The 17,800-nt window shown below is 37.2% G+C and overlaps 2 protein-coding genes across 2 annotated transcripts in view; both read left to right on the top strand.

The window, feature by feature from the left end:
• LOC140159339 (stimulated by retinoic acid gene 6 protein-like) overlaps nt 1–2,614 on the top strand; it is a 31,474-nt gene extending 28,860 nt beyond the window's left edge. The window contains exon 20 of the mRNA XM_072182787.1: nt 635–2,614. Coding sequence (XP_072038888.1) covers nt 635–877 — 243 coding nt within the window. The 3' untranslated portion in view covers nt 878–2,614. The remainder of the gene's footprint in view (nt 1–634) is intronic.
• Nucleotides 2,615–4,043: 1,429 nt separating this feature from the next.
• LOC140159338 (MAM and LDL-receptor class A domain-containing protein 2-like) overlaps nt 4,044–17,800 on the top strand; it is a 65,093-nt gene continuing 51,336 nt past the window's right edge. Inside the window, exons 1-3 of the mRNA XM_072182786.1 lie at nt 4,044–4,421; nt 8,940–9,104; nt 17,369–17,640. Of these exons, the coding sequence (XP_072038887.1) occupies nt 4,376–4,421; nt 8,940–9,104; nt 17,369–17,640 (483 nt within the window). The 5' untranslated portion in view covers nt 4,044–4,375. The remainder of the gene's footprint in view (nt 4,422–8,939; nt 9,105–17,368; nt 17,641–17,800) is intronic.

The raw sequence follows: 17,800 nt of genomic DNA, 5'->3' as shown, positions 1-17,800 counted from the left end.
GAACATCTGAAGATTGCAGAAAATACTATACATTACTAGTTCGATCGAGTATTTTTTTGGCAATGGATGTAAAGTACTCTGCCAAGTGTGTCGCCTTACATTTGCCCATTGATTAGACCCGTTTTGATAACCAATTCATACCAGCTATGCCATTCCATCCCTATAGTGACCGCTCTGCCCATGTAGAGATAAAGCCCTTTTTCGGGCTTTTTTTTATCGAGGCGTACGGCGGTTTTTGGATGGGAACGGTTCTTGTAATTATTGTGAGATGAGTTGATATTGAAGTATGAATTTTAAAAAGGGGCTATGAAGTAGACTACCTATTCTTTGACTAATTGTTCAAAAAACTTGCTGCATGCTGCACTGATGTTTGAATTCAGGGCGAAAATTGCAATTTTACACTATTTTGACCCATGAAGTGAGCCCTTCTTGGTCTCATTGATTTGTGTATGGCAAAATTAACAAAAAACGTTTTTTAACCAGTAGGCATTATTAAAAGTCCATTGGTCAGAGGACAGTTGACAAGGTTTTGGTTCAAACCGAAACCTTGCATTTTTAAGGCATATCTACGACAACCCCCTAATAATTTCAGACGAGGACTACATTTACTTATCACCAATTTTTACTTTTTCAGTTGGAAAAGGCACAAGAAAAACTGGTTAAGGACGACGTTGAAAATCTTCAGGGTGCATTGGTAGGAGCAGCGGCTGGACTTATTGCATTTGTTTTCCGCTCAGATAAAAACAAAAACTCTACCCCAACTACAGATGTTGAGGCAGTGGAAGCTAAGATTATTGACTCAGTTAAAGACGATGAAGACAATGAAAAAGAGAATGATGATGATATCATGCCTGGCCAAGTCTCAGAATCATCCTGACTAGGCCACCAATCAGAGGAATCTAGACATTGCAATTACCAGACATTTGCTTAGTAACATTATACAATTATACATCCATCATCTGGATGGTGCTCCTGTAGAAAGGAAGGAATTACACATTACCCAAATTATACCGCCAGGTATATGACCAGGCCACCGAGTGCGGCTATAATTTATTTGAAAGGCCCATGTTTGTTTTACATTTTTTGTAGCGTTTTCCACAAATTTCATATTTTTGGTGATATTTCAAGAAAGCGACATGCCACATGAAACTTTATATTCTATGGGACACATTGTACAGTTTTCCAGTTGAGTGGTTTAGAGAAAGTAGTCAAATGACCATTCAGCTACATGTAACACTGCTCACTATGCAGCCTTCCCGCCCACGGTCAGAACTGCCAGAGCATGACTAGCTGCTATATTTAAAGAGGATCGTCTTACCAGGGACCGTGTATACATGTATACAGTAAGCCAAAAAATTAAGGTTCCAGTTACGTTCACCCCCTGTATATCCTTAACAAAGACAGATATGTCAAAATTGAAACCAACAGCCAATAGCTACATCTTTTAGCTCGAATTTAAGACATCATTCGTTGACATTGTTCAAGAAATAAAGACACGAGGATCCAAAAACCCAAGGAAGATGCAAACTTAAAAGTTGCAGTTTGCCACATTGCATGCCCTATTGATTTGTACACATAGCGTTTGCGAAAAAGATAACCAGCGCTGTGCTTTCATTGATTAGCACGAAAAACTAGCGTCGTGCTATCATTGATTAGAACACAAAAGTGCAACTTTTTATTTCGTATCTTCATCAGGTTTTGGACTACCGTTTCTTTAATTCTTAACCATTTTCAACAAATAAGGTCTTAAATCAGAGCTAAAGTGTACAGGCATCGGTTGCTTGTTTTATTTTTGACACATTTGTCTTTATTTAGTATATACAGGGGTGAACACAACTGCCACCTTAATTCTTTTGCGTACTGTATATGCGAGTTGCTGGTTTACAAATTATCCTTAGTTGAGCAAGCACGCACAATACTTTGATCGACAGACCTTGGTACGAATCTCAGCACAGTTACAACACGGCGCGCGCGGCGTGTGGCCTGTGTTGCACGATGCGAATGGAGCCTACATTTTTGCCTATAAGACTCTAGATAAGCCATCACTAATCATCAAAGAACATTGTTTTAAAAACTATTTCAGTTTCGAAATCAGTAGAAACGGAAAGCGTATCCGGTGTGCACATACCAGAAAATATTTCATTTTGTTTGTTCGAGCATTGTACATTTCCAAAAAATTATCACATTTTTTACTCCAAAATCCTGTGTAAATGATTGTCAACTCCTCCCAGTTGCACTTTGAGTACATATCATTAGATCTACGAAGTTTATTTCGAGGGTTGTTAAATGTCAATGTCAATTTTTAATCATTTGCCATAAAATTTGTATTATATCGAATTTAAAATGTCCGAATTATTTGATATCAGATTCCTCGTATTCGGGATGCAATTTGGTATGTATAGGCCTATATGATGTGCTCTCAGGTCCCACAAATATTATAGAGACTTTTTATAATGGAATAGCCTAAAGTGTAATTGTTTTTGTACCATCGATTATCGTTCTCAGAAGGTTACATACCACTAATAGGCCTGGGCGATACATGGAAATACGACGAGTAACTATTTGTTTGCATGGCATCTGAAAAGACTGCATTAAAATCGCTGAAATTGATCAAGTTTATAGCCAAAAAAGTACTTTTTAGGGTTTGATGCTTCAAAATGGTATATTTTCTCTCATTATATGACATTTTTGTTGTAATAGTACCAAAATTCATACGCACGGCTTCGGTTTTTAGTAAATTAGGTGTTTACGGTTCAGTGCGTTAAAACAAGAAAAGTCTCAGGTCAACCTATGTTGAGTTTTTTGATCATTTGGCATCTACATCATATAGTTTCACCTGATATTAGTGGCATTTAGCTGTGAGAGTTCTGAATATGAGAAAATTCCTCCAGAAATTAGCCATTTTTCCAGCGGTGCAAATTGTGATTTCTTCCTCAGGAGCAAAGTTTCAGGCTCAGGATTTCCTCAATCGTAGGCCCTACCATGCATAAAATAGCTTTATTGTACATTTCAAAAGATGGGAACGTTAACATATTGTGTATTTTTAGAGAGACTCAATGTTTCCAAAAAAGGCTTCATATGAGAATAATGTGCGCGCGTAGCGCGCAAAAAAATTGGTATTTTACACTAGTTTGGAGTCAATTTTGGTGGGACAGAGGCTCCTTTTCCCCTTTTATTTTCCTTTACCCCCCCATTTCCTCTTTCATATTTTGGCAGAGGGAGCATTATAACTTGTTCAGTGCTTTATGATTCTTCTTTTTAAATTTCCACAATATTGTATAGTTTTCCTCAGTAGCATTAGTATTGATACACTGAATTCCTTCATAACTTTTATTTCCATAAAATCCTCATTTCTGTCTCTCTATAAATTTCCTCAGATATGATTGCCGCCTCTGTAAATTTCCTCAGATATGTGCCCTGTTTCCACCTGCCTTATCCAACTTCTTTTTTTCCTGTTAAATTTCATTGAATACCCCTATGGTGATGAATTGTAAATTTCCTCATATCCCACTTCCATATTCTAACACTAACACCTTCCTATTTTGCTCTTATTTCTTGAACAATATTGTGAATTCCTCCAAATTTTGCACAACCAGTGTCTTTAAAGATTTCCTCTCTTCCATTCAGTAGCTTCACTGCCTCACATCCCTCCCCTAAGTTGTACCTCACTCCTCCTCTTCTTTTTTTGTCCTCTTTCGCCCTTCCTCTCCTCTTTTCTTTTCTTCCCTCTCTTTCTTTTTTCTTCCCATGGCATTATTTCCTCAATTTTGACTCTCATTTCCTAGGAGCGGTGCTCCCCGCTCCCGCACAATTTGCATCCCTGCATTTTTCCATCATTTGAAACCCGTGTAATACGTAATTAGTGGTATTTAACCAGAAGCGCACCATTGTCAGGGGGCATTGAAGTTTTGATTGTGCAGAATTGTTTTTGTTTTTTTTGCAATTTCCATTTTCAGATTACAATACCTTTATCCCGGAAATCTAATGGTCCGCCTCTTTTGATGTCATCGGCGAGCAAGCAGTCAAGACAAAAAACAAGTAAACTGGCCTTTTTTTGGTTGAAGAAAATGATATTGATGACGCTTGTATGAGATTGACGTCGTGATTGACGTCGCGCGACGTCACATCAAATTCATCTTCATTTTGTTGATCGACAAAGTCAGTGTCGTAAGTTTACAAGTTGATCTACTGACCCCACACATCGGGGGACTTTCATTATTAGCATAATAATATACCTGGTATTTATTACGGTACCAACCAGATCCACTCGAGCTCAAATCTTCACCCGGATCGTTTACACCCCTGGATACTTACTTCCTTACCTGAAACTTTTGGATATTGTAATATTGAGACTTTGATTTGAGTTATTTTTTGCATGATGTGGAACATATTAACGTTATTAGTTCTTGCTGCGGCTAATGGTAAGTAATAGCTTGAATATGTTTAGCTATATTATTGAAAACGTTGGATAGCTATTATTGACAAATTTTTTCCTTTTCTTTCTGTCGCATTTTTTTTAAGGCAGAGTTACTTATTTTTTATTTTAGATTTATTATTCATCATTATATCCAGTCGTAATGCGCTGTCGAGTGTGAGCAGAAATGCCACTTTTTAGGTTTTAGCCTGAATTCAGGTTTTTTGTGAGTCCAAAGTCCCGCGTTTTTATTAATTTTCAGCCCGTTTTGGAGCTTTTTGGCCTGAATTCAAGTGCTTTTCAGGTTTTTCTCACCAGTTTCATGTTTTTTTGAGTGAAACTGGGTGGGATCTCTGGACTGGGCATTATTGTAATACTAGCAGATATAGCTTGTATAGTCATGATAGTATTGACAGTATAAAACAGAACCTAGGCAGTAATTAAAGTAAATCTGTGTCAAATTTTGAATAATAGGAAGACTATATTCTAAAACTAAAACTTGTACGGAGCCCGGTACGGAGTGAGCGTTTGATACAAATGACCCGAAAATAGCGTTTGATATTATAATTATTCCCTTCAGATTTCCTTTATAAGATGGTGATATAACACGGCAGTTGATAATTAAAATTTTTTTTTTACCAAATCGTTGCTATGATCTCAAAACGAAGTTACCCTTTTATTTATATAGTTATCAAACGCACGCGCCCTAATAGCGTATTCATTCAGATCAACTTGGCAGTGAAATGTGGTCAAACTATAACAGTGATGCTCTGCATAATGCTGTAAAAGATCCACCATACATTGAGATAACGAATTTTTTTAAATACGTATTTAGCAATGTTTAGTGCTTGAGTTGGGAAAAGCGTTTGATACAATCGAATTGTTGATGTACAAATGCATATTTAATCGCAAGTTTGTGCGACGTAGATTAGAACTGTAGAATGTAAACTTCGGGTATATTTTTGTTTTTACCCCCATTGGATGTTGTGTCACATTTTTGCTGTTTTAGAAAGTATAAAGTAAAACTATTTTATTTCATTCATATAGTGCCTTTAAGGGCACATGTATACAGGGTGTCTCAAAATTCTATTTACCATTTTGGGTATTTCACGGTGTCCTTTTCAAAGCAAGGAGATGAACACCCGATTTCCTCTTTGCGATAATTTATTCATACCAATTATCATGGTTCGTTATTTCATAGAGATAGGCCTTTATCAGTTTAAAATAGTGAAGTGGTGTTTGGACAACCTGTATAAATACAGCAATCGATGTAGCCGCGGAGTGTGCAATTTAGATAAAATATCATGTGATGGAAATGTATGCAACATTAAAGAGTATTTAGATACATTGTTTAAATGGCATTTATTCATAAAGAATCGTTTTTTGTTTGTTTTGAGAACTGTCACTTTTTATATAAAACGAACGATATTAGTTGGTAAAGAGTGTGCATTTCATATAAATATATGGAAAAGTATGTAAAAGTACTCTCGAGATAAGTCCCAGTTTGCAATTTTGTTTATATTGGAACAGGTGGTTGGCCATTTGTTAGACGTGATTTAATGTTGTTTGGTGCCCATTTTAATGAGATTAAGGGCGCATTATACCAAATCACTACCCAAAACCCGACCCAAAAGATGCAATGGTAACGAGTTCCGGTTAAAAGTATATGCCTAGAGACAATTGAGAGTTTGCGAAATGGCGAAATGCGGTTCAAAAGTACAAATTTCAACGTCTAGAGGATTATAGAGGATTATCTATTCAAAACCACTATGCTATGAAAACCTCGACAAGTCGCAGCGAACAGGAAAATCTAGTGTGAACAGTAAATTATGCACGAAAGTACGCCAATTTTAACATTTCTTCATGCAGTACAAAATTACAGGATTAACCACACTAGCAATAGATTAAAACAATTTTTTGAATACATCGCCCTCACTACAAGCAGGTTGCACTCACCACGTGTGTATTATATTGAATACAATGCCGCTTTACACGTGCGAGTGATTAGCATGATAATATTCTATAGAATTACGATCCAGGTCTTTATTCCTGTTCTTTGACACCTATGGTTCAATGCAGAGGTGCCGCGTCAACGTACTAGTGCAGTGCGATATATTCAATAATTGTTAAAAACCTTTTGCTATGGTAGTTAACCCTGTTACATCATCGCTTCTACGGCGAATAGGCGCAATACATTTTACACATCATTATGATTTCAGAATGGATCCAAGTTCCTTTGTGGGCTTTTGGTTTTGGTTTTGGGATTACGAAAAGCCTTATTATTTACTGAATGCTATACCGACCTTAAAGGGCATATAGTATTGCAAAAACAAGTTAAACTCCATTCGAAGAGAATAATTGTTACATTACAAGTTGACACTCGTTGCAATTTTTTTATTCGTATTTCTGCTGAAAAAGAGAAATTGTGTTTGTAAAATGCTGCCTCGTACACAAATGTACGATCCTTCCCGCGTTCGAAGCAAAATCGATTTCCATGGCAGGAGACTGGTGCCGTCACAGTAAATGAAGAGTCATGTTACATACACATGAGCCCTGGATATGAGCTCTTTTGACATTCAGTCATGTGTATAATATGCGACCTTACAAAAGGCATATTTTTTATTTGCATAATAAATTCAATATGGATATACATCACGCTCAAATTCTAAAATTGTACGGTAAAATTGGTCTAAAATATTTTTTATTGTTTAGTCCAAATATTTCTCAACAACTTGATATACGTATGAATTGTAATATCACGATTGACTAATATATAAAAAAAGAAGAGGCTGATTTTATCCACATGTTTAAAAACCATTAAATTTGTAACACTTGATTAGACTTTTTTCTGAGAACAACAACAGTATACGTTCTGTGCATTGAGAGCGTTTACAGTCCCTTCTCTCAAAGCAGGCACATCTCATTTCATGACATCAACTTTTTTCTAGGTCAAATCTGTCTCGTTCGAAGGAACTCACCGCTTAAGTTGTTTTTTGCGGAATATCAATTTTAAACGTCTTATTTTCTCAAAAAAGGAGTCATTTTCATTGTCTTCATAATATTAGCTTGCCAATGATATGAAGTTGTCCGAGCAATATATATGACCTTTAATGTGTACGGAAATATAAATTTTAGAAAATGGTTCGTCACTATCATCCGCATGGGTTTTAGGAAGCCCCTTCACACAAATAACTGTAAATTCTCAATCCAAGAGAATATCAAGCCAAGTTGAACTTTTTCTGCGGAAAGAATCCAGTTATTCTTGACCTTTTTAGTAAATCCTAGCGGTTAGAGCTGAGAAGTCGTCATTCGACGTCATGCGCACATCGTTTAGCGAACATCGTTACTGCGCATTGCAAGTCGGTGTGACGTCAAATGTCATGACGAGGTCTAACCGCAAGGAGTTATGGGATTTACCGAAAAGGTCAATTCAAAATAATGATAGCTTTAAGGGCGCAGAACACCAAATAACTTCTCCATTGAAAAACACCCAAAATTCAACCTTTTAATTATTATTACGTCGGAAATTTTTATTTTAGCTTCAATATTGGATCTTTAGAGATCCAGTTTAAAAAAATGTTAAACACCAAGACTAACATTAAAACTTGTTCCGTTAGCAGTAAAACGGAGAGGGCACACTTTCTTGTAATTTCCTATCCAATAGTGATCAATAAGCCAGCACCTTTCATTTTAATCAGAACATGCAAACCTCACGATGAACATCATTCCTAAAGACACCACATTAGAGAGTTTGCGAAATGAAGTTTGAAAATTTACTTCAACTTCAGCGCACAGCGACTACGCCTGGTAAATAATTATATTGTATAGGCAGGGAAACTAAATCAATACACGTGTATCTGCTGTGTGTAAGCTGATACACGTGAATTGATGAGATCTTTAGATACCGTGGTAGAAAATGATGAATATCTCCCGTCATTTTTGGTTTCAAAAGAAGCCAATTGTATAAGGCTTGCACGTGAATATATGTGTTGAAAGAACGTGATAATCTTAAGTGAGCGTATTGAAATCCAACCGCGAGGTTTGAAATTAAAAAAAAATGACAGCTGGCCTCATTCGTAAACACTCGGTTTACGGAACATAACACAGTACTGGCGCAGCGTAGACCACTGGTGGAGGCAGTCTAAAGCAGATGATGTACCAGGCTCACTGACCTCTACAGGTCAATTGTCAATAGCCTTAGTCGGAGGTCCCTCGGCCCATAGTCTCCCTATTATATAGGTCGGAACAAAATGGCTATGCGTGGCTGTTGAAGAGCTAGTGGATTCGAACTACCATCATGGCGAGATCTGCCATGAAGATATCGGGGCGATGACACTGTGCAGCGTATAATAATATATTCCGCGTTTCACATTTGGGATGTTTCACGCCACCAATCAATTCAATCAATAATAGGAGATACAAAAACTATTGTTTAATTTAATACGACATAATTGAATCGAACCAATGTAAATAGTGCATTGAATTTGAATTCAACGTTCTCTGTTCGCTCTTTTATTTTCCAAAGTGGTGAATGGTTTGGTCTCGTGTGATTTTGAGAATACTGTAGGAGATCCATGGTGTAGCTTTTACCAAAGCTCAGACGATAATTTGGATTGGAAACTAGACACAGCAAGAACACAGACAAGTTTTACCAGGCCCATTTTAGACCACACCCTTTCTAGTGTATCCGGTAAGTACAAATACGATTACGACATAGGACCAATATCAATTTTTCAGTTTTCTTTTTCATTGCTCATGTTCAGTCCTATTTTAAAATTACATATCTTTAAATTTGAGCTCATCATGCTCATACTGCGAATTATTATCTACATAGAAAACCTCAAGTTTGCAGTGGCGGCAGAAGCATTAAAATTTAGGGGGAGTCGAGCATATTTTGTGCCAGTTCTGCTTGGACATTTGCGCGCGAAACGCGAGTCAATATCAGACTATTTTAGTTTTAGCCCACAATGAAGGTGAATTTTGGTATTTGATGAACTACTAGTTTGCAAATTACCCTATTGTGGCCGAAAACACTGGGTAAAAAGGAAGTTGCACAGGGCAATAATTGCTTTATTTGTTCTTCTATTATGATTTTTGTTGGTGGGGTGGGTCTCCCGCAACCTGCCAAGTCAAGTTTGACTACGGCTCGCTTAAGTACCTGGTGAAGACAAGACGTGTTACAAGAATTAGTATCGACAACTTGATCGCGGAATGATTACCAATAATGCAACGCGTACAGGCTGAGTCAAAAAGAAGTAAACTGATGTTTGAGGGGCTGTAACTCGAGATATGCAAAGAATCTACATTCTTAAATAAAAATATCACTGGAAAGAGCAAATTCTATACGTCTAAATAAAAAAATAATTGTTGCAATTGCTCACAGCAAACTAAAGTTATACTCATTTGAATACAACCACCCATTTTTGTAGCTGCACACGGCTGATTGATTTTCATCCATTTATTGTTGAAAAGACAACTTTTGCTTTTAATTAATATTCAACAAAGTCCATGACGGTACTATAGTTTGTAGGGATACCAATTCAAGTATCCCAAGTTTGATTGGGAAATGTTGGGTAAAGGATTGAGCTGATCTTTGGTCTTGCTGTAACGCATGTCTAACTCTAGCAATGTTCACTTGTGATCTAGTAGTTCGTGGTCTGGCTGAAGCTTCTGGCTGTCTGTTTCTTAGTGTCCCATATACATTGAGCTTGTTCACATTCTTATATACTGCTCCCTTACATGAAACCCGGTTAGCTGTAGGAAATTTGAGACGAAAAACTTCAGTGGGACTCTTAGTTTCATGATACTTAGTCAACAGAAACGTATGCTCCCGTGCGGTAAATTGTGGTGCCATGTTGTCATTTGGCCCGTTTTATTATAATGTAGTGCAATGAGGTAAAATTCATATTGAAAAGAGCCCTTTAACATGTAGGAATTATTGATCTAAACCACACCTGTCACAGAACTTTATTTGCATTTGAATATCGCGCCTTACCAATCAATATAATAGGTAGGCCCCTACTTACTTGAATATTACTTGAGTTTGCTGTGAGCAATTGCAACAGTTCTTTTTTTTATTTAGACGTGTATTATTTGCTTTTTCCAGTGGTATTTTCATTTTTAGCAGATTCCTTACAGATCTCGAGTTACAGCCCCTCAAACATGAGTTTACTTCTTTTTGACTCAGCCTGTATAATAGTCGTACACATAATCTGCTTTTTTCTCAACATTATAACCAGGATATATTAAAGTACAATCGTAACAAAAGTACAATATCTCCCTCTACGATTTAGCACATGTTTTTGATTTAATAAACTAGTTCAACTGGCAGTTTACCAAATCGGGCTGTTACACATTTTTGCTGAACCATGAAATTGTATTAGCGTATACCCTATATATGTGTATGTCACTTACTAGCTTACTTACATACCAACTGACTAACCGTTTGGTCTGAAATGGACATATCTTGAAATGCCACGAAGTTATGACCCCGAGTGGTGTCAAATGAAAGAGGAAGAAGTAAAGAATATAATAAAAATAATTCCTCACCGGGGGTGACACTCATCACTAGACCCGGGTCAATATTCATAATCGGTCCTTTTCATATCTCAAAGTGCCAAAAGGTATGAACCCCGAGTGGTATCAAATGAAAAAGAAAAAAGTAAAGAATGCATTAAAAATAATTTTACCACCGGGGGTAACAATTCTCATAAGACCTGGGTCAATATTTATATTTTGGGTCCTTTTCATATCTCGAAATACCAAGAAGGTGTCAAATGAAAGAGAAAGAAGTAAAGATTCTATTAAAAATTATTTTCCTTACCGCTGACCCTCCTCATAAGACCCGGGTCAATATTCCTGTTTTTGGTCCTTTTCGAAATCTCAAGAACGTATGACCCCCGAGTGGCGTCAAATGAAAGAGAAAAAGGTAAAGAATGTAAAATAATTTAAAAAAATCATATCGTGGGTTCTTTTCATATCTTGAAATGCCAAGAGGTGTGACCCCCTGAGTGGGGTAAAGAGAAAAAAGTACAGAATATAATGAAACAATCCCCCACCCGGCATGCCCGGGGTGACACTCCTCACAAGACTCGGGTCAATAGTCCTATTTGGGTCCTTTTTATACTCGAAATCCCAAGAAGGTATGACCCGCCCGGGTGACAGTGGTATACCACAATTTACTGCTAAAGCCCCATAGTTCAGCTATAGTGCGGTAACCGCTCTAGTTACTATTTGGGGCGCGCCATTAAATTTAGCTTAATGGGAGGGGGGTGGACGCCATCTGGCGGTATTTTTTATGTAATGGGAATAAGCAAAACATATAAAGTCTGCACCACATTTGTCCATTGTCGTTCAATATTAACATGACAGTAGTGCTTTTAATTTAAAAGTTGCAATTTACAGCGATCAATGGTTACTACGCAAGCTGCGTTGTGGCACGTAAAACCCACCATTATCTTCCGCGCTGACTTCAAATCAATACGAATAGCTGCAACGTTTCAATTTGGGTATATGTCTTTAAAACACTGCTGTGTTGTTAATATTGAATGAAAATGAACGAATGAGGTATCAAAATGCGCGTAAATAAATCATCCTTCTTTCTATGTTGAAATATTATGAACACAGTTATTAGTTCTGAAGCTATAGTCGTATTTATAACAACTGCGTTACTTTTTGTGTAGTCTTTAGCTACGTGTTGCCTAGCCTCGCCATGCTCACAACCGAGTTGAAATGTCACAGTTTAGAGATTTGAAATCGGATTTAATTCGGATAAATTTGATGAGGTTTTACCATAATCATGATAATGACAGTCGTCAAAGCTGGACTCCCAAGTGGTTAATTCTTGGGAATAATTTCAAAACGGTATAATATCGATATGACGGTTCACTTTGCTCTAGTCTAGCTCACAGGACGATGACAACCAGCCAGGGACACTCCTTACGCCTATGTTGGATCATCTATAGAAAAGTTTTACCCCCCTCTTTTTCTGTGAAAAGTGCTGGCTATGCCACTGCTTTAATGGGGCACCAACTATAAAGGGACAACCAACGCACTGCAGGGTTTGTTGTTCTATTGTGTCTGATTAGAGCGCTGGCATAATAATGTTGCCAATTAATATTCATGAGAGTGTACATTCAACGTCAACTTTTCGAACTTGTGTTTGGCAGGTGAGAAATACATCTAACTGGGTGTTTTAATTACGTAACGCATCAGCCCCAGGCTTCGGTAAAATTTGAATTTCTCGAAATCAGTCTTCTGTAGTCATAATCTACGCAAGCCTGTTAGGCCAGGCTTACAGCGGTTTGTCATGGCCCTGCCTCAGAGCAGGTCTAGGCTGTAAGTCTTGGTCTTATTTTTAGTCAGTAGATAGCACAATGGTTGTCAAATATTAATGTTTGGTTATGTTTTTGCACCGAAAATATCATTACATGTTTTAATTTTGAATCGAATGATTTGTTTGAAGTGTGACACAATTTTTACTTTACTTTTTAGGGGAACCATAGTGTCCTTTCCTGTAGGCTTCCAGTTTTACCTTTTTTGGATGCCAAGAAAAAATAATGAGTTAAAAGCATAGAAGTATCATTCATACAAGCAGGACTCATAATAAAGTCAAGTAGAAATAAAATAATACACAAAAACAGAAAGAATAGCCTTGCATCAACTTGTGTAGGCCCAAGCCCAAGATCGGGGGTCTATGCTAGTCTATGAGCTGGTAACATTGCGATAATGAAACGGCAACCTTGTTAGTACGGTAAACCGTGAAGGACTATAGTCAGTCTACTCTAAAGTACAAAGTACAGACGCGGACGCACAAATTGTGCCGACTTTGAAGGCACGCATACCTGCAGCAAAGACGCAGCACTAAGCACTGTTAACGCGTTGTATACGCGCGCGTTGTCACTTTGTACTTCGGAGTGGACAAACTGTACAGGTTATGCACATCTACCTCGCGATCCAACTACCTATATAATTAAGTAGCTGGTAGTAAGGGACGCGTTTGTCAAGCGTTAAGCTTGCAAGGCCACTTGAATTTGCGTTTAAGAAATCCGGCTAGACTTGGGCTTCGAGAGCGGGCTAGGCTTAGTAGCCTCAAGGCCACCTTAAGACTAAGGCTTACTAAGACTTCTGTCGAGAAACTCGCCCTTAGTATTTCTATGGTAAGAAATTCACCTTGAATATATCCTATGTGTTTAACTCAGTCCTTTTTGGTTTAACAATAATCATGATAATGAAAAGATCCCATCACACCAATAGCTATGAATCCAAATAAGTTCACTGACAACCCCTTAATTCGTAAAGGTACGTCGTTACGAATTGTGTTGTCCCAAGTATTTTGATTGGCACACTCTTTTTCACAGGGTTATGCTCGTAGACATAACTAGTGAAGCATATGGAAATATCATCAAGGGTTGCTAGTTTTATAATACAGTAGTTCTAGAAGAACGCAGACGAAATATTATACAAATTTGGCAATTGCCTAAATTCAGTAAAGCTATTGAAAATCATGGTAATCAATGCTTTGTTAATTCTACTCTTAAAACAGTTGATTAACTAATAGTTGATTAACTAATGGCTATTAATTGTTAATAAATAGGTATTTTTTTTAATTGTTTTGTTTAATATATTATCGACATCTTGATTGTGGAAATTTATTTTGTATATCTAACCAACATTATTTCTCAACATTCTGCCACTCGCTATCCCACTTCAATTTCACTCAAATTGAAGCTACCATGTAATGACCTTTTTAAAAAATAGTCTTATGATTATTTATGTTGAAATGCGTGACTTTTACCACTTGGAAGGGGGCAGAATCGATAGATACGATGCATGTACTATTCTTAGTATTTCTCAGATATGTACATCCTGGCATCCGTGGGTTGGCACCTTTTAAGTAACCAGATATCGTTTCATCCATAACTGATGAGCGAAGCAATCCGTTCATGGCTTTATTTTTGGTGCCTGATTTCAAATGCTCACATTTTGTAAACCACTCCCAAGAGTCTAGTGTCTGGCCAGCTCTTATAGCTCTTACACAATACACGCGTATTATGCTTAAACATGGGGATGTCTTGAACTTATTTGCCCTTTTCATAAAACACATCATACATAATTATATAACGAAAAAGTGTTGGAGAAAAAGAGGAAAGAGTTATTCGCAGACAACGCAAGCCCGTTCTATCCCTGTTGTTACAAACTCAACTACTCAAGAACTATACGTATAACCCGGCCCAAAAGTTGCGAATCAGAACAACCTGCACTACTTGTACAAACCGACAATCATAACAAAACAAAATTTAACATAAGGCACTGGAACAGCAGATCAGGTATAAACAAGACAGTTGCATAACGATAATTGCCAATGACATTGATATTTCTATCATACTGAACGTTGCATTGCCAAAAATGCCCCTGTAATATAGGTGAGCAGTGAGCTGGTACCCCGGGCTGGTACCACCAGGCATCTCTTTTATGAACTTTCCCCGTAAGAGCGATGAGCAGGGTGGTACTTATCTACAAATCTCAAATCAGTCTTCAGAATTACCCAAATAATTATACTGCGCCAAAAGAGTACCCGAACACTTAAAAAAATCCTAATCTAATCTCCAATGTCGCAATGTGACCTCGAGAAGTAAGGTTTATACAAGGATTTGATTAGACAAGTTTTAAAAGTGACAAACTGGACTATTTTTTGAGAGTGGTGGATGGCCATGTGCGCCATTTTTTATTTACATTTAAAGCAAAAGGAACAGAAGAAAACTGAAACAAAAGAACTGAAACATAAAATCAAGTTGTGAAAAGTACATCTGAACATGTTAAAATAAAGACTTACTGCTACTAAGGGCTCTGGTTATTCGGTAACCATGGTAACAGCGTTTGCACAATTTTTTTTGTGGGACATAAGAGCACATCAGACATATCGAATTGTATTTTGAATACGAGGAATGTCCTTCTGATATCAAGTAATTTTTGGTTAAAATAAACTAGGGTAGTTACTTGTTTGTAGATTTAGATTTCATTCCCAAACTCTACTTGTTTGTAGTATAATATATATTTAAGGGGGTACTACACCCCTCGATAAATTTGTGTATATTTTTGCATTTTTCTTGAAAACTAATAACACAGTGGTAACAAAGGTTTTGTATATTATAGGGGCAAGGAATCCAGTTACTACACTGGAATTTCAGTGACCCAAGACAAGCGGTTTGTTATTTATGATAAGAAATAAGGTAGGATGTACCTCGTTTCCTATCATATAATACTGAACCGCTTGTCTTGAGTCACTGAAATTTCAGTGTAGTAATTGATTTCCTTGCCCCAATAATATACATATCTTTTGTTACCAGTGTGTTATTATTTTTTGAGAAAAATTCAAAAATAGTCACAAATTTACCACAGGGGTGTAGTACCCCCTTAACAGCCAATTTCTTTTCGCGGATACCAATCCGTCCTAATGAGTTACATTGTCATATACGAATTTTCACATTGGATATTTGGTATTTCGAGATGTTTCTCAGCAATAGTGAGCGCCAATTTTTGGCGCAAACGATAATATCTCCGATGCGGACGTGATTGCACTCACCTATTCGCAAACTCGCCAACTTTTTACAACTTGTGCTTGTTTATGTTGATATATTTTTTGTATTTGATTGCCTTTCCTTGATATTCAAGGTGCAAAATCTTACTGGATGCTTTGAGCAATATTGCATGATGCAGTCATGTCTACAGTAGAATTCACCACGACCTTTTCAGGACTTAAACCCCATTAAAAGCTATTAAACCAAGATAACACTCATTGAAAACAGCTCAACTGATTAAATCAGATCTTCTCTGGTTGTGCACATGTGTCTGTTTTACATGTGCGGTATCGCAATGAGCTGGTATTATAGCTTCAGTTGGGTAACCGATTATAAAGGAAACCCAAGGAAACAATGGTATGTGGACCTTTGTTCACGAAATGAGACAATGGTCTGCTTTTTGTTAACCAGCATTCTTGAAAATGAGCAACATAATGATTTTTGACTTAACACGGTTTGGAAATAATTTCTTCATATTTTTTTGTGTTATCTGTCGTTTACATATCCTTCCTAAAACACCAAAGTACGAATATTTCCAAACATCTAAATTAGCTAAAAATTTAGGACATGTTACAAAACTATATTTTCTAGAATTTTAGAAGAATGCTTTTAATATTGGCCGGTTATTTTTCACACAGCGACGTTAACTAGGCAAATCCCCATACTTCTAACGTACGCTATTTGTAGAGGTCACGCGTCAATGGTAAGAGCACTGTGTATTGTGTATAGCAGTATGGAGCTATTTAATCTCCCATGACAGGGTAGCATTCGATCGGTTAAAATGCGTAGGATAATAATATAACCATTTTAAGGTGTTCATTTGATGTTTTTGTTTTTTCATACAAATGCCCCATTGATTTCAATGTTTATCTCATTGTCAGAGACTGAGAATTTTGTGGATTTTGGGCTGTTGTGTTGGTAAGCTTACTCAATAGTTGCATGATATATCTGGTAAGCTTATAATGAATAGTGTGTAAAACAAAATCATGTAGTGATGCAATGGGTGATTTTGAATAATTATAGAGAGTCAATGTTATACCCTATTTTTGGTGTAATGACCTTTTTTGAAAACGGGTCCTCAGGTGGCCACTCTAGGTGTCAAAATGAACATGTTACACCCATAATAGAGTGTAGATCTTTATAGAACAGACCTTTGACCTGAGGACCCATATTTTGACACTAGTTTAGGTGTGAAAAGACACATAATTTTTTTCAGTGTACTGGCAGCTCGGTGTCGCCAATCCGACGACCCATACATCTGAACGGAAGGCAAAGGTTATACTGAGTGATTGTTATATAACAGTTTCCAATAAAATTAGTTTCTTGAGTTCATATTCAGCGATTTCAATAATCATCTTGTGTATTCATTTTTCAGGACACTACGTGTTTATTGAATCGTCTTTCCCAACGCAAGGAACCGGTAGAATAGCACGACTACTTTCGCCAACGATGATCACCGGCACGTCTTCAGATTTCTGCCTACAATTCTCCTATCACATGTACGGTCCGCCAGATCAAACTCTTCACGTGTTTGCGCGTGCACACGGTCAGGCAGTAGGGCAGAACTCTGATTGGCATAAAACAGGGGATTTAGGAGATGTGTGGCGTGAACAAAATGTGACCTTTTCTGTATCCCAAGGATTTCAGGTATAAGACATTTGAAGACAAAAGAATCAAGGGGGGGTTGTAATATTGTTAATTTAACCATTTCTACTTTGTGTAAGTTGGCGTAACGAAGGAAATTGTGCCGTAACCGATGACATCATACATGTAGACTGTCAGATGAAACTAACGAGGAAAATTCACA

The sequence above is a fragment of the Amphiura filiformis genome, chromosome 8, assembly GCF_039555335.1.
Source record: "Amphiura filiformis chromosome 8, Afil_fr2py, whole genome shotgun sequence".
Classification (NCBI taxonomy): Eukaryota; Metazoa; Echinodermata; class Ophiuroidea; order Amphilepidida; family Amphiuridae; genus Amphiura; species Amphiura filiformis.
The sequence above is the reverse complement of the archived record's forward strand: the minus strand, read 5'-3'. Positions and strand labels throughout refer to the sequence as shown.